At 36.6% G+C, this 18,172-nt stretch overlaps 2 protein-coding genes across 2 annotated transcripts; both read right to left on the bottom strand.

Moving 5' to 3' along the window:
• Positions 1-188: 188 nt before the first annotated feature.
• On the bottom strand, positions 189-5,049 carry LOC144847684 (snake venom 5'-nucleotidase-like). The gene is made up of 8 exons (XM_078704171.1): positions 4,679-5,049; positions 3,965-4,178; positions 3,535-3,720; positions 2,505-2,711; positions 1,901-2,152; positions 1,424-1,579; positions 875-1,075; positions 189-380 (listed from the first exon to the last, which is right to left on the bottom strand). The coding sequence occupies exons 1-8, from the start codon at positions 5,009-5,011 to the stop codon at positions 193-195; spliced, it is 1,737 nt and encodes a 578-aa protein (XP_078560297.1). The 5' UTR covers positions 5,012-5,049; the 3' UTR covers positions 189-192.
• Positions 5,050-12,746: 7,697 nt separating this feature from the next.
• On the bottom strand, positions 12,747-18,093 carry LOC144847658 (protein OSCP1-like). The gene is made up of 9 exons (XM_078704145.1): positions 17,845-18,093; positions 17,389-17,543; positions 17,073-17,240; positions 16,605-16,685; positions 16,025-16,128; positions 15,230-15,440; positions 14,614-14,753; positions 14,433-14,502; positions 12,747-14,006 (listed from the first exon to the last, which is right to left on the bottom strand). The coding sequence occupies exons 1-9, from the start codon at positions 17,954-17,956 to the stop codon at positions 13,896-13,898; spliced, it is 1,152 nt and encodes a 383-aa protein (XP_078560271.1). The 5' UTR covers positions 17,957-18,093; the 3' UTR covers positions 12,747-13,895.
• Between the last annotated feature and the right edge of the window lie 79 nt (positions 18,094-18,172).

The following is an 18,172-nucleotide window of genomic DNA, read 5'->3' on the forward strand; positions in this document are numbered from 1 at the left end:
TCTTAATATACCTTAACATGGTTATAAGTTCCTGTACCCAGTGATCATTTTTGGTATAAACTAAATATTGATTAGGCCCACTCCGAAGATTTAGGCAGAGAACCCAACCCCACCCTAACACCTTCACATCCCCACCCCTCGAAATGATCTGGAATGATTTTTACAATTCATTGTGAATTGAATATTCGAATCTTAGTGAATTAACATTGATAATAAAAAAAATATTAAAATTGTATGAAGCGCCGAAGAGGACAAAGATGCCGTGTTCCCTTTACATGGATCGTTGTCACTGGTAATAAACGTAATACGGTTGTCCAGACCAGTTGTAATTGGAGAATAGAGATTTATGTATTGAGCTAACATCGCAGTTTCAAGATTTCCTGTGTAGAAAATAAGAGGTAAAGTCAATCAGCAGTGAAAAAAAACAGAAAGGATGATGACAACGGTAGAATAAATTGTGGAAGGGATCTCATCTTTCCCCCTCTGATAGGATTGTCTAGAAGTGGACTTACTGCGAAACATTATTTTAACAGTGCCGAGATATATATTCGAGAGTTTTTCGATTGATTTTCAATTCTCGAGTACTTTTCAAAACTGATTTGTTACTGAATATCTGACCACCGTGTTGAATTAAGAATGCAGTAGTACCGATGTTGGAACGCGCAATTAGTTGGCAATCGGCGGGTCTTCTTCAAAGTTGTCTCCGTATTCTGTGCCATTCTTTAATAGAAGACGGAGAACCCTACTTAGGAATAAAGGATCAACCTAAGTAGATACTCAGGAACACGCGTTGGTAGAGAGTTTTGTTTGAGCTGCGAACATCTATTACTTAAGTTATCGTTTCAGTTTGTTATTTGAATTATTCATACCGTACCTGATACTTGACTAAGTTTATTTGTTTTGATGATCTCATAACCATCTCCACCGTCTGCCATAAAGCTATTCATAATTACAGGATACACGGTTTCCAAATCAATGGGAACATAATGTGGTATCGTACAATTGGAACAGCGAACTTCTAAAACAACAACACGATTTCCAGCTTCTTTACGAAGATCGTAGGACACACGAATACCTGAGAAATTATAATAATTGTTAACTTCCTCTGTTGTGATGATGACGTAATTGTATATTTTAATTAATACTTTTAATTGATATTGTTAAATAATAAGAACAACAAATAAGTTAGAAATCAGAAAATAACATGTTCGCCAAAGCCGTTACTTTACGAATGTTTAATATAACTCCTGCAGTTTAACTGAACGTAAAGATGAATAAACGTTAAACGTATATCTTTTTGCTGAAACAAGAAAAGTTAAATGCCTTGAATGAAATGTTGTTAAGTCAGTTATTAAACATTCGTAAAGAAAATTGCTCTTGTGAAGATTCTTCTGTACAAATGCACAACGTATACTCTACCTACCTGACACTTGCAGAAACTCGCCCCCTATGTCACCTTCGCCATATTTTTGAACAGCATATTCAAACGCTTCCTTTAAATGTTGACCTTTTAATTCTACAATATCTACTGTATTACCAAAAGGTAACACAGTACTGATATCGCCTAGCCTTATATCGCCTATAATAAATAAGAAAAAAACATTTAAATCCAGACGTAGGCCGCGCCTACAATGCTTTTGATGATACTGATTCCGTCACGTCAAAACAGACACATTTGGTTGGGATCGTCACAATTTGAATACATGAATGAATTCGACACTTAATTGGCATAAATGAAACATCCATGTTTTTATCAAGAAGGGCAACTGGATAATGAAGTCTGAATGCAAAAAAAGAGTACAGGAAACCGAAACCAAATACGAGGCGCCGTCAATAATACAGTTATGACACAAACATAATTATTAGTGTCCCGAGCGGCGCCCCGTATACAAACACTCACCAACAGATATTGATTGTCTGATTCCTCCACCATTCCATATAGCCAAGCTGACAGTACTCCATTTCAGCTCATCTGGTTCCCGGACGTTTATCTGAATGAACGCATCAGTTATTAGGTTACCCATGTTGCATTCTTGTTGTCGACACTGCTGTCGGTCTCCGTCCAATTTAACGTTTGTTCGGCCTACGTATTGTCGAGAGATGTTTCCAACAGGTTCTCCCCATATATAAACATCAAATAGTATGTCAGGGTCTAGAAGTCAAAAAGATTAATGAATGCAAGATTTATATGTAGAGAGACAGTGGCATCTCAGTGGCGTAACATAGGAGGAAAGGGACCCTGGTTTAGCACTCCTAAGGGGCCAACCAATGCATGGGTAGTTGCACTGGACTACTGCTCACGCGCTGGGCCCCTTCTTGGAAGTTTAGCCAGTGAGCGCTTATAATCGTTATAGTACGGCACTGCCATTACTGCTGCTGTTACACAATATCAAGACGAAAGAGATACGCTCCAACACCACTATAAACGAATAGAATAACTGCTACAAATGTTTCAATGGCGTACTTACAACAAACCGACTAAGTTTTACAATAGTATTCCGTACCTTGATCAATTGAACTGTCCATTAAAATTGGGTTTCCTTGCCATGCGATGAGTTCTCCATTTTCGTCAAAGACGACCTGCAGATCACCGAGATATTTTCCAAACGTATAATCTTGCACAACCAAGACGTTACGACTGGGGTCGGAATCTGGGTGTACAACTATTGGATATGGACCATACGGCTCCTCTGTTGACGGCAGTGGTGTTCCTACAGAAAACAAGTGTCAACTGAGGTGTATTATAAATGTCGGGATTTTGTTCTACTTTGTCTACGCTTTGATGTTCTCAATTAGATTGGCAACTGAGTATACAATTCGCTACCAGGAAACATCGATAAACTCGTGACCCCTAAAGGCCAACTCGGACGACGAGGCCCGACGAAACGTCTTGACTCGTCGGTGCTGTCGGAGTTGAATCCCGACGAGAAGAGTCGTCTTGAGATAGCGTCGGGCGTGGTTTTTAGGTCGTCGGAAGACGCTGTCTCAGTTGGCCCTTAGCTAACACAATTGTCAAGTATGAATACCTAATTAAACGTGGTTCTACTGATACTAAAAACTGTTGTAGAATGACTTCAAACAATCAATTCATCATAAAGGTGCAGCTTTCCTTCATAAGTGTATGTTGTGTAGAAACAATCCAAGAAAAATGTAAGGTTCATATTAATTGTTTTCGTCCTATTTACACTAAGTGATCAGTAATTTTCCCAACGTAACTTTCTATTATGTTTCGTTCCCACTAAAGCTTGGTTCCCACTAGAACGTAACGCAAGGACGTAAACGCAACGCAAGCGTTTAACCAATGACAAGCGAAGTTATAGACAGTTAGCAATCACAAGCGAATAAGCCATCGCTTGTGATTGGTCAATTCACTTGCGTTGCGTTACGTCCTTGCGTTGCGTCGCTAGTGGGAACCACGCTTTAGGACGCAGCGCAATGACGTAGACGCAACGCAAACGCGCTGCGTTGCGTCCTAGTGAACGACCAAGCTCTATCAACTGGGTATAGAAGCTTTATTATGTAACCCCAACCTACCTGTATATAGAAATGTGTCCGTATGTCCTCCAATGACAATGTCTAAGCCGACTACTTCCCTCGCTATCTTCTGATCCATAGTTATCCCAGAGTGCCCTAAGGCAATTATTTTGTCCACTTGCATGGCTTTCAATTTTTCAACTTCTACCTGAATAGCCTCGATTTCATCTCCAAAAACCACCTCCCCTGTTCCAATGAAACCAAGCATAATCATTAATTGCAAAGTACGGTGACTAAGAATACAGGGCTGAGACACCAGGCAAACGTTCTAATGCTCTGTCTAAACTTTAGTGTGACAACAAAATGTGATGTGCCCATATATGGCCACGATGATGCAATATTACTACCATATTTGTGCACATCACTTGTTTTGTCAAACTAGTTTGATAATGTAGACGGAGCTTAAAATACGTCATTTTTTCCAACTTACGAGTACTTGAAATAATTTCTGTATCTGAAAATGTGTACCCTATGATACCAATTTTTTCTTGGCCCACATTGTACACGATTGATTTATTCGTTAAACCATCTAACACAGGTTCGGCACTTGCGTCCATGTTTGAGCTGAGAACCGGAAAAGTGACGTTTCTTAAAAATGGTGCTAGACCATCCGGGTTGTTGTCAAACTCGTGGTTACCAAGAGCCTATTTTTGAAAAAAATATATCGGTATTATGTATAGTGAACTGAAGACGGAATACCGAGAGATCTAATGTGAGATAGATGAGAACCACTTTGAAGACGTAACGGAATACCGACATCCTATAAATGAGAGTCAGTTTGAAGAAGACGTAACGGAATACCGAGAGATCTAACGAGATGGATGAGAACCAGTTTGAAGACGTAACGAAATACCGACATCCTATAAATTAGAGCCAGTTTGAAGAAGACGTAACGGAATACCGAGAGATCTAATGAGATGGATGAGAACAGATTTTGAAGACGTAACGGAATACCGAGACCCTTTATTGAGAAACAGTTTGGAGAAATAACGAAATACCGAGATCCTAATGAGAATACTCAATTTTGGACAAACATCAAAACATTTCGACGGCGGGGTATTCCTGATGATACAAACATTCTAATATTTTATCTATTTGTCGTTATTGTCCGTATACATTTTCTTTAATAAACTTTAATACTCACCATTGCGTTATATCCAAGACGATTCATAAAGTACGATGCTGCCATTCCTTTATAATAATAAAACCACATTGTCCCTTGAAACTGGTCGCCGGCATCCAGGAAAATTACGTTGTCTCTGTCGCTTCGAATCTGGTTAACTGCGGTTGCCCGACGGGCTACTCCACCAAAACATTCACCTGACGCTTCGTCGTCCGTGTCACAATCCCCGCCATATTTATTAAATTGTTCAAAGCGCGCGTGTACATCGTTAGTGTGAAGAATAGTTAGATTAAAAGCAGATACAGACAGTAATAGAAAATGTACGACGCATATATGAGGTAGAAACGTCATCATTCAGAAATGTATTTCCCCTTTTTCCAAGTCAGATTGGGCCTAATAATCTACAAAAACAAAATTAAAATAAACATCAAATATTACAGTTGCAGTTGTAGAAGAATGCATGGTACAAATTAGATACAAATAACAAATATTTTTGCTTTGTTTTATTGTGTATAAGACAACTGAATATACTTTTTTTATAAAACACTATCTCATGTAAATGCATGTGTGTGATTAACACTGACATATCAACCGTCCCAAATAAGGAGACTCACTACCACTGGACCACCAATGCTGCACGTGTATGTTTCAGTCACTGGTAAGTCGTAAGGCTATACCTTTAATATTGTTCCATTATAAAAATGCATCGGTCATGAATTGGACCCGTGTCCCCCGCGTGGCAGGCGAGAATTCTACTACTGAACCACGGAAGCTACACGTGTATGTTTCATAGTCACTGGTAAGTATAGCAATACCTTTAATATTGTTCCATTATAAAAACACATCGGCCGGGAATTGGACCCGTGTTCCCCGAGTGGCAGGCGAGAATTCTACCACTGAACCACGTATGCTACACCTTTATGTTTCACTGATTTTCCAGTACTGTGCCATTACAATAAAATAATGTTAAATAATGTTTTAATATGGAATCGTTTTATTATTTCTATCAACGTACGTCTGTCAAATCGCCGGTGGGTATAGTAATACATTATGGCGATATAGTTGAGTCATGAGTTTGCATAATTTTTGTATATGAATAGTATTACCTATCTGTTCGCCTTGTGTTGTTGTATTTGTGAAGAGGGATTGTAAGGGTTCTTGACCTTATTAACATTAATACAAAAAGAATTCAAACAAAAACAGCATCGACAAAAACAACATTGACAAATATAAATATTTTAGTTGATGTTGCAGACAATTATGTAAACATTTTTTTAAAATGTGTGCATCCTCCTAATATAGACCTATATAATATGTCCATGCTCCTAGTATGGACAATGTTATATAACGACTCTATCAATTATATTTTTTAATACAATGAATAGACATTATATATGGAAAACAATTGTTAGTTATATTGTCATCATGTGAACATTCATTACTGTTGACAGTATTCGCACTACTCAGTGGAGGTACAGCAAGGAAATTTAACAACAGGATGCTAAGCTCCGAAAGAGATCAAAGTGTTTACCTGTGGCTGCGATACGATCACTTCACCCCCGATTTATGATTAGAAATTCACACTTTAAAAACATTATATTCTGTAAACTACTGTATTACTTTCTATCGCAGTTTGAAAGCCTAGTGCACTAAACTCATAGGCCTAAATATGTTTTCCTACACATTTCAAAACGGATCTGCGCCGTTGTTGATGAGTTGTAATAGGTTGCAACTCTTTTACACACTACGGTGATGCGGTACGGTGATACAGATTTATGAAGTTTTTCCGTACATGATGAAACTATATCATCATCTTATTAATTGGAGAATTTTAATTATATTGCTAATTTATATAGGCCTAGGCCTTACAAACATTTTTTAAAACTTACCGTCCTTTGCAATTTGAAAAAAAAACGCTTCACCTTTACAAATTTCTCTAACACAAAACCAGTGAGTTGTAGACCTAATTCGCACTTCTTCCCTATTACGAAGAATGTTTATATTTATTGTAATGAAGAAAAGCATCAAGTCATTCTTTTATCAATTGCCTCCGCTTTTATACAATTACATGTACTAACTGAGTGGTATGACGTAATCAAGGAACGGATGTTGATAGTTTAAGATTAATCTTTAGATAGATTATATTGGATTATAAAAGCGGGATACAAGTGGATTAAGAATAGGACCATTCATTATCATAGGATATGTGGTACTTATGTACGATATGTTTAATCGGAATGTAATCTTTGCGGATAAGTACAGGTAGGGCTTAATAAAAGCATGGTCTGATTTTACTTGAGTATAGTCCTACCTTATAAACCTCAATTCACAGTACTTAACAATCATGTTCCTTCTTAAAACAAAGATTTCAGCAAATTATCAGTTGCTTTGAAGGGTGTATGTTACTATAGTACTGTATTAAGGGTCCGGTCTTTCACACCTGTTCCGGCACGGTTCCGGTCCGGCGCCGGAAAATCCAATCGAACGTCAATATTTCGTTTTCACGCGGCTGCGCGCATATCGATTGGCGCATAGCCGCGTGAAAATGAAACATTGATGTTCGATTCGTCGGACCGGAACCGTGCCGGAACAGGTGTGAAAGGCCCTATGGAATAATAAAAACGTGTGCGTATGAAGAACTATATGCTGTGTCACCGTAATACCGCTTCAGTTTTGGCTCATCCGATATCTCTTAAACGATCTTCGGATCGTCAAAATACGGATACGTTATCATCCAATGAGTAAACAAATAAATAATATGTATTACCTAACCGTCCCCTAACATTAATACTTAAAGCAATAATATTAATTATGAGCATAACGCCTGTCTTCATTTTGATTGTACGAATATCTGGTAGTAGGCCTACACACAATTTACCAATTAGCTTTGATCAATTCAGTTAAGTATCAACGGGGCAGATCCGAAGTTGCCGCCCATTTACACGCCCTTGGAACATTCCCAAATACTAAAGATTATCTTATTCACAAAAATCAATTACCCACGATACGAGTAAAATATGTAAATACTGACGTTAAAGCTCTTTTATTACCCCAGGCACGTTAAAGATGATGAGAGAGAATTAATGCATGATTAGGCTAAACGTCACGATCTTCCTTTTATCAAACAGGAAATTACAAACGAAGACGTTATTAGATAATAATTACAAAAAGATATAAGTATTATCTATCTAGGTCCTACAGTTTAGCCAAAAAAAAGAGGAAATATTTATGTTAAAATTGAAAACTCCACATAAATATGAATCGAGTAATATTTACATTATATCTATTTAATTTCGTTTGAAATTCGCTGGATAAAAGTAGCCTACTTTTCTCTTGAGTAACGAAGCTTAGCTATACTTAATACTAACCTAATTGGACAAAAACGTCCAAATAATTGCAAGTTGTGGGTGTCGCAAGTCCGTCAAAAACTTCTGAGCGCCTTCAAATAATAGTCATGTAGGCCTTAGTATAGTATCCGTGTCCGGGATTAAAAGATGCGAGTTCGCGGAATAAGCGAGAACTGTACGTCGACGTCGCTGTAGCCTACTCTCAATAACTCGCATAATTATACTCGCATCGGAGTCGCATACATGCAAAGCACGGCTATATAATTAAACAAGTACTGTTCAATTATTTGACCATCTTCAGAATAAATTGCATTGCTATAGTCGACGGTTCACGCTTGCTCAAGCACTGCATTGACCAATGTATCATCTTTGAGCAAAAACATACAGAAACATACATAATTCGATGTGAATCATATTCATGATGAGATGACTGTATTATAAATAGATTGTAGCCTAAACCACATTATTAGTTACTCCAGTTACCTGACCATTATTGTTTTGCTGTCGTAAATCCAAAGCAGAGTCTAATTATAGGCCTACCCCCTTTTCACATCACCTTACCTGGCAAAACTCCGGAGTTTACACACTGGGTTGAGGTTAATTGTCTCCACCACATCAGCCCCCTGTGCATACACTGGACATTCATGCATTATATTTTACTTTATATAATCCGGCGGATCACCGTACTTTGAATCCCTCCTCTCTCCTCCCCACGGCATCAATTTTTTTCCTGGACCGCCAATTATAATGTTTTCGACTATTTTACTGAATGGAAGGAAATTCAATGAAATTGTGTGTGACCAAACATTCACATAAAGTCCCCTATTAATACTTAAAGCATTAATATTATAAGCATAACGCCTGTCTTCATTTTGATTGTCCGAATATCTGGTAGTAGGCCTACACACAATTTACCAATTAGATTTGATGAATTCAGTTCAGTATCAACGGCACAGATCCGAAGTTGCCGCCCATTTACACCCTTGGAACATTCCTAAATACTAAAGATTATCTTATTCAACAAAAATCAATTACCTATGTAAATACTGACCAAACATTCACATAAAGTTTAAATACCTACCTCACGATCCAGTCGAGTCGGTCGGTGTGGATGCTCTGATGATGGACAAATTCAAGTTTGTCTTTGTTCGAATGATTGAAAAGTCAGGTATTATACGATTTCTATAGCTCGGCATTCACACACAGTTCGGGAATGAGTGACGTTTGGTAGTAAAGATATATTTCAATCATTATCTTATCAACTAAGTTAATTCCACTCGAAATTGTAATTTATGTTTGGTTAGTTGTTGAAACAATTGTTAGCATAACGTTGATGTTCAATACAGAATGCCTGTACATTTTGGACTTTGTAGTAGGCGTGAAAAAAACATCTAGTATTTTAAATTATAACAAGATAGGAACACAATGTGACCGAGGCAATTCCTTGATGTGACATCTCATAGTGAAATCATAGATACGAGAATAATATTTTTTATACGGCCTGTGTGAACAAGGAGGTCGTGCTAAAGTTTATAGTCTGTAAATATAAACTTGTATTGTAATCGATTACCTTACCATTCCAAGTCAATATTTGCAGTACAAGACAGGGGCCTGATATGATTGTGAACACATGATTAAAAACACATTTTGCATGCCTCTGTGACGTCAGACGGATCAAGCGATTTTTGATATATAGATAGAAGGGTGTGACGACTCATCTAACACCCCACCCAACATCTGGGACACCTGAAATATAGAAGGATGTGACAGACTCATCTAACACCCCACCCACCCAACATCTCGGACACCTGAAATATAGAAGGGTGTGACAGACTCATCTAACACCCCACCCAACATCTCGGACACCTGAAATATAGAAGGATGACAGACTCATCTAACACCCCATCCACCCAATATCTCGGACACATAGAGGAAAACAACGTCATGGGATCATGTGTTCCTAATAACTAGACCTCTATCTTAATAGTTCGTAAACATACACCAAAACCAAATGTAGTATTTGCTAATAAAGCTAATGAATAGGATCGACATATGATAAATATATATTATTATTAATTATAAGTCCATGTACATACCATCAGTTATTATACTTTCTCATTTCACAACCTTCCACGCGTAGATCTAATAGCAAAAGAGAGTGTTGTGTGCCTAATATAATCGAGAAAAAAAAAATAATGTACAACAAATCCCTACGGATCACGGTCATAATTATATTACAAACATCTGGTTGATCCCTGTGGCGTAATTGTTTTAATAATAAGTAATGTACCGATTAGCCGTTGACTAATAACTCAACAAATTGTTATTTATTGTCACTATCAAACTTTATGTGACAAAAAATGTGATGTGCCCATATATGAACATGATGCTATTTGCTATTTGGTCAGATTACACTTTTTTTTTTAAAGTGACGACATTTTTTTTTTGATGGTTTATGTCTGTTGCTTTTTTATTCATGTACTGTATTATGAAAGTTTGAAAGTTATAAATAAATTTTAATAAAAATTAATTGTTATTCCTTGTAAAAAATAAGATGAACTTGAAAAGACCTCTGTCATGTTAAAATGATTGGCATAGTGGATGTCAAACATATAACTGTTTAGGTTGATCTAGTAGGACCTAATAGGCCTACTTATGGGGAAATTGATATATTATGACTTTTACGTGACTATTATAATACTTAGATATACAGTAGGCATATTATAAGTTGCCTTCATTGTTTTTGATTAATTGATTATAATGGTTATTTTTATATTGAGCTGTAAACATTCATATTATATTTGACATTTTTCCAATAAAAATAGTAGTTTTCCGTGTATAAATTGGAAATGCTTGCTTGTGTCAAAGTCCATAAAAAGTAGTTGGCTGAATCCAGCTCTCTCTTCGAAAATGATACTTTGCACCAATGTTGGGTGGATCGAATAAGTAACAGCGGACGCCTCACATTTTGTTGGCACACCTTGCCAAAAATAAGTTCCTGTACTACGTCCGTCCGTGTACGGTTAACACAATACACAACCATTGAACTCTTATATAATTCATTCAGTCTTTTAGTTTTAGATATATAAAGCTGAACTGTTATGTATTCTAACAGGGTAGACACAAATCTAATCAAAACGAGGTCCAATTACTTTGCGTAATACGTGAACTGCACACGCACGTATCACCTAACGGTGAATACGTGACCTACATACGTACGTGTGTAGTTCACGCATTCAACAAACAGTTAATACGTAAACGGCTACCTATATACGTACGTGTGTAGTTTACGCATTAAACAAACGGTGAATACGTGACCTACATACGTACGTGTGTAGTTCACGCATTCAACAATCTGTGAATACGTGAACGGTGACCTACATACGTACGTGTGTAGTTCACGCATTCAACAAACGGTGAATACGTGAACGGTGACCTACATACGTACGTGTGTAGTTCACGCATTCAACAATCGGTGAATAGCGTGAACGGCGACCTACATACGTACGTGTGTAGTTCACGCATTCAACAAACGGTGAATACGTGAACGGTGACCTACATACGTACACGGTGACCTACATACGTACGTGTGTAGTTCACGCATTCAACAAACGGTGAATACGTGAACGGTGACCTACATACGTACGTATGTAGTTCACGCATTCAACAGTGAATACGTGAACGGTGACCTACATACGTACGTGTGTAGTTCACGCATTCAACAATCTGTGAATACTTGAACGGTGACCTACATACGTACGTGTGTAGTTCACGCATTCAAAAACGGTGAATACGTGACCTACATACGTACGTGTGTAGTTCACGCATTCAACAATCTGTGAATACGTAAACGGTGATCTACATACGTACGTGTGTAGTTCACGCATTCAACAAACGGTGAATACGTGACCTACATACGTACGTGTGTAGTTCACGCATTCAACAAACGGTGAATACGTGAATGGTGACCTACATACGTACGTGTGTAGTTCACGCATTCAACAAACGGTGAATACGTGAACGGTGACCTGCAAACGTACGTGTGTAGTTCACGCATTCAACAAACGGTGAATACGTGACCTACATACGTACGTGTGTAGTTCACGCATTCAACAAACGGTGAATACGTGAACGGTGACCTACATACGTACGTGTGTGTAGTTCAAGCACTCAACAATCTGTAAATACCCGAACGGTGACCTAGCTACGTACGTGTGTAGTTCACGCATTCAACAAACGGTGAATACGTGAACGGTGACCTACATACGTACGTGTGTAGTTCACGCATTCAACAAACGGTGAATACGTGAACGGTGACCTACATACGTACGTGTGTAGTTCACGCATTCAACAAATGGTGAATACGTGAACGGTGACCTACATACGTACGTGTGTAGTTCACGCATTCAACAATCGGTGAATATGTGAACGGTGACCTACTTGTACATACGTACTTGTATAGTTTTTTTTGCATTTACAAACGCAGTGAACTATATACGTACGTATGCAATATAATTTACATCAGTCAGGAACAGCTATTTGTACGGCTGTACTCCACAAAAGCAGTTACAGAAATAACATGGCCTTTTTTTTAAATATACTAACATATCCGAACAACGTTGCACGACTAGCCATACATTTTACAAACCAGTTATTTGTAGGCCTGGAATGATTGTCAACCATACCAACAATCACATTATTAGTAGGCCGACCATACAAATCAATTATGTTTGGACAAATGACCATTGCCAATAAATATCTATTAATAAACACTAAACATTCACTAAATAATTATATTATAAATACTGTACTAGCCTCATTTGTATGTTTACATACACCTCTAATATAAAATATATACTTCTCATAATAAAATATACCAAACATAAAATAACATTCTATACAATACAATGGAAATGTTTTCAGCGATATTTAAAAACAATATTTTAGAATCTTGACGATGTAGTTTGCCCCATAGATATTATTATGGATTGGAGATTATATTGGTAAATTGAATCGGATCCAGTCCGCTTATTACATTTTTTGCAGTGTAGGGCTAACAATGGTGTATACAGAGGAGGGGTAGCACCCCTCATTTTTGGTTAATTGTGCAAGTAGTTTTTTAAATTAAAATTGTACTCGATTATGTTGGGTAGAGTAATCTTCACCATCTCAACACTAATTTTTAAATACCCTGACTTCATTATTTTAAATGATGTTTAGATTATGAATTGCTCACAGTGGCGTAGCATAGAGACCTGAGGCCCCTGGTTTAGGAACTCTAAGTGCCTCCAATGCTGGAGCCCTTGGGTGTTTTTAGCCTTTTTTGACATATTTTATTGCCTGTTTTTTCCTCTGGGCACTGCTCAGGGCCCATGGGTTTAGCCAGTAAATGCTCATAGCCTTTACCCTACTGTTGCACAACAGGGTCAGACTGCATATTCATCTTCACATTTTATGTGAATTACAACTAACATTTATTATCAAGGCGAGAAATAAAAATGTCAACAAGAAAACAAACTACAACAGTATCACAAAAACCACAGACACATCAGCAAATCTTTCCTATCTAGAAACTGTGGCCAGATAAGAATATCTAATCTAGGAACATGATGTTCTTAAAGCTCTGTCTACACTATCAAACTTTATGTGATAACAAATTGTGATGTACCCAAATATGGTAGTGACATGACATCATCATGTCCATATATGGGCACATCATATTTTTTGTCACATAAAAATTTGATAGTGTAGATGTTCTTAATAATACTTTCATTTTCTTTTAAAATAAAAAAGAACTTTGTCAAGGTGATCAATACTGTACAATGTTAAAACACATCAGCTATAAAGCAACCGTTGCCTTTGGCAACCGTTGTCCCTAGCAACCGTTGCCCTTAGCAACTGTCCATTAGTTCCAGTAGATCGTCTCCCTTACTGTTTTGTGATGAAGATTCAGCAATGTCCAAATCTCCCATGATTTTGTTCAATTCATCACTTGTTTTGTTCTAGAAAAAATATACAAAAATGTAAATACCTAGTGGCTGAAAAATTGTTTACTGTTTAACATTTGGCATGATGCTAACAAATTTAGACGATCGCATTCTAATACCCTTTTCACATCTGCATAAATTGTTACAACTTGTAACAAGGTTTGATCTCCCGATTTTATATTTATAAAGTTTTCGTACACACGTACGCGAAACATGAAGAATCTTGGGAGAAGGCTTAGTTGCATGCTATTTGATTAACTATGATTGGTCAGTTTGATATACCAGGGCGATACATGTGTGTAGTAACATCTCGGATAAAAAACAGGCCTCTCATTGGTGTGTTTTTCTTTTGAACATTTTCCAGAAAATTGTCTTCACACAATGCAAACCTGGTTACAACTTGTTGCTTTTTGCAGGTCTGAAAAGGGTATCATACTATACCTTAGAGGCATCAATCTTTATCACTTTCCAATCATACATTTCGGTCGGCGGTCTTGTTTCTTTGAATTCTCTATTTCACAAAAAATAAAAAATAAATCAAATTATCTGAAATAATAAAAAAGAAAACAAATGTACTATAAGAATGAAAATTATTTCTTGTTGAAGATATTAAATAACTTACTGTTCTTCCTCTTCAGTGTTAAAAAGTGAAAGTTTAATAGATGAATCTTTTTTCTTGGATGAGTTCACATCAACAGAGCCCATTAAATGGGCCAGAAGATTTAACTCAGCTTTTACAAGAGGGTTTATATTCGCAGAAGCCTACAAAAAAACAGGTAATCAAATTTAATTAATTTGCTTGAAAATTACTGTACTGTGACTTTGTAGACGAAGGTAAAAATTAACTGGGTCAAGTATAAATCGTTATGCAAATTACTCTAAATTCAAGGGTGAGATCATTGTTCTATTAATAATCAATTTTAGCAACTTTATTGCAGACTATATTATTAATTATTATGGTTCTAGGACACCTACCCCCTAGACAGTCCGGGGGGTAGTTGTCCAGGGGGTAGTTGTCCTAAGGGGGTAGTTGTCCTAAGGGGGTTGTTGTCCTAAGGGGGTAATTGTCCGGGGGTAGTTGTCCTAAAGGGGTAGTTGTCGTAAGGGGGTAGTTGTCCAGGTGGTGGTTGTCCGGGGGGGGTAGTTTTCTGGGGGGTAAATGTCCAGGGGGTGAATATCCGGATACGATTATTATACAGTACAGTTACATAAAAATGTGAAAAATGGATAAACAGTACCCGTTCTTCAGAGACCGGTTTAGCTTGAGATGTGTGTTTAGTGTGAGACACAGAAGTTTCCGATGGACGAACAACGTTGTACATGTTGGTACCGAGCTTGGTGACCCTATTGCCTTTAAGGTCAAATGACCCTTCTGTAGTGTTGACATTGTAGCTTTGTTTTACCTGGAATTTTGATGTCTGTACAGGCTGACCAGAACCATCAAAGTATCTGAATGGCAAGAAGGTTATGTTAAGCTCTGTTCACACAATAAAACTTTATGTGACAACAAAATGTGATGTGCCCAAATATGGAAACGATGATGTCATATCACTACCATATTTGGGCACATCACACTTTTTTTGTCAAACTAGTTTGATGGTGCATCAAGTTTGCAATCTATGAATAGATCCTATTAATTCTTTTCTTTGTCACACAATTTATGATTTTATTTAATTTTCTGTTTTTAATTTCACATATAAAATTGGAATGAAATTCTAGGTTAAATTATACTGCTCATATAATTCCATATATGCATCCATAGAGATATTAGTCCTTGGCAGATTATTAATACTTCTTAGTACTTGTATTGTAAATTGCTCAAATTAAGTATTTTTTATTAAAGCATATTTATTTCCTATATTTATAGTAGTGATGTAAAAATTATCCAATTGCTTTATTGGTTTGTTATCATCATCATCACCACTTCCTTCTAACAATATCATTATTTAACCATCACCAGTCACCATCAATTGTCATCATTACCATTATTAACAACTAATTGTCACCATAAACCCTCATTGTCACCTTCATACCTGATTGTTCCAGGACTTTCCACACCAAAGGGTAATAAACCGTTTATTGGCAAAACGAATCTACCATTAGAATTCTGTACCTTGTCCTTTAGGAATATAGATACCTTAGGAGAAAAAATAAAATATTATTAATAAGCTATTTGAGCCTAAAATAATGATTTTTACAAATACATTAAGATACAATAAATAACTGTAATACTTAATTAAATCAGGTCATAAGATGTGTTGTAGTGTTGCCATGGCGATATTCAATAGTCTCATTAAATTCAAGGTTTAATTATCAGGTTGTTGAACAATTATGAAGTATTAGAAGGTGAAGCCGAATATAGAATATAATATATTAATGATTTAACATTAAAAAGTGTATCATAGTAAAATTGAGTATTAAAAATAAAAACCATAGCTTCTACAGTACTTTAATAGCATAATCATAGTCTAAAACATAATTCATTTATTTATTTATTAAATTCAAGGTTTAATTTTCGCCTCGTTGAAAAATAACCTTTCACCATTCACCTCATGCCATTATTTGTATCATTCCACTCAGAAACATTCATTATTTGTATACTATTATACTCACCCTTATATGTGTATCTTGAAAAAACGTTAAAAGGGTCTGCCGTAAAAGTTGAAATTCCCCTGCAGTCATCGATGCATAGATCTACAATAAATCAATTGGGTAAAAGAGTACAAATACAATACATATCAGAAACAATCCATTTCATTTTCATAACAATTATTTTTACGGAATGTAGAATTCCTTCTTTTTATGAATTGTTAAGAAAATCAATATATGGCCTGATGGGTAGACTAAATGCAAGCGAAAATGTTTTAGTCTCAACAATTATAAGCAACGTCTTAGTTAAGTCGAAGATGCTCTCCAGGTGGAGTGCCATCCTGAGATGAGTAGTAGTAATTAGTCTTGTTTATTTTATTTCATTTACTGTATCTGTAATTTTTACTTTCTATGGACCAGAGATTTTGAAATAAAAGATTGAATGAATAACCATAGACTAAATTGAGTGTGTATGGCAGTGAGGCACTGTACCTGATAAAGCATCTGATGGACACTCTCCACTTGATTTCTAATTACAGGTACATCCTCCACGTACTTGTGAATAGCGTCAAGGTGGTTTAACGTGACTAGCAAAACGTCTTGAGGGCGTAGACATAAGGACACCTGGTGCTTAAACGCCATGGTCATAAGATCGTATAGCTGAAAAACAACGAACGAAAAAAATAGTTTTATTTTTTCATTTTCCAAAAATCAGTTTAAACAACTGGTGTGGGCAGTAAAAATCTTTATGGAGGAACAAATAAATACAAAGATACTTAAACATGCAATGGTTAGTAATGTAACAAACCTTGTCCATACTGGCCGTATTTAATCGCATAATGGATGCGTGCGCAAGTCTGTCAAAGACGGTTCGCATGGCTTTTTTCGTGTATAACTCTTGCGGTTTGAAAAGCTCTTCTACAAAACGTTTGTTCAACATGGCACCAACTATATCATGTAATACTGAAATATATAAAAATAAAGTGTATTACTGTATTATATTTATAATAAAATGAGAAAACATGGTACAGTACATACAATACTTTACAATAGTCACTAAAAAGCGGACTAAAGATTACTCTTCTATTTATGCTGTTTGGTTTTTTTTCCTATTTTATTACACCTACTATACTATAACTATTATTATGCACGAATTCCCTAGGCCTACTACCCAAATTCTAATATGTCCAACACTAACAACAGGACCTGCCTGTTGCTGTCACACACCGACTCCTGGCTGCTATTACAGGCCTAACTTAACTACCTTTCTTCGATTTATCATGTGGTATATTTTGAGCCCGGAGTCTTTGATCTAATATATACATCATCTCCCCTCCAAGGTTGATAAACAAGAGTGGAAGCGTGCGTAACGACATCTTAAAATATAATAAACAGCACAAATATTAGACGAATATCATTAACATAAACATCAAATCTCTTTTTTCTTCTCTAAGCTTCATGTCACCCTGGTATTTTACCAGCCGTCTTTACTTTCTAAAAGAGCGACTGGAATCCAAGGTTAATATAAAATGAGGGCGTTTGACAAGTAAACCTGTCGAAACCTGTGGTAAACAAAACTACGGTAAATCAGC

The sequence above is a fragment of the Antedon bifida genome, chromosome 7, assembly GCF_963402885.1.
Source record: "Antedon bifida chromosome 7, ecAntBifi1.1, whole genome shotgun sequence".
Classification (NCBI taxonomy): Eukaryota; Metazoa; Echinodermata; class Crinoidea; order Comatulida; family Antedonidae; genus Antedon; species Antedon bifida.

Bases quoted from the DNA above. Each gene is read 5' to 3' on its own strand.
- LOC144847684 (XM_078704171.1), bottom strand. From the start codon at position 5,011: ATGATGACGTTTCTACCTCATATATGCGTCGTACATTTTCTATTACTG. The intron at 4,179-4,678 runs GTGAGTATTAAA...TTTCAAAAATAG, and splicing joins GTCTTGGATATAACGCAATG to GCTCTTGGTAACCACGAGTT. The intron at 2,153-2,504 runs GTACGGAATACT...TTTGACTTCTAG, and splicing joins GGACAGTTCAATTGATCAAG to ACCCTGACATACTATTTGAT.
- LOC144847658 (XM_078704145.1), bottom strand. From the start codon at position 17,956: ATGTCGTTACGCACGCTTCCACTCTTGTTTATCAACCTTGGAGGGGAG. The intron at 17,544-17,844 runs GTAGTTAAGTTA...TATATATTTCAG, and splicing joins ACATGATAAATCGAAGAAAG to TATTACATGATATAGTTGGT. The intron at 16,686-17,072 runs GTACAGTGCCTC...GATTTATTGTAG, and splicing joins TCCATCAGATGCTTTATCAG to ATCTATGCATCGATGACTGC.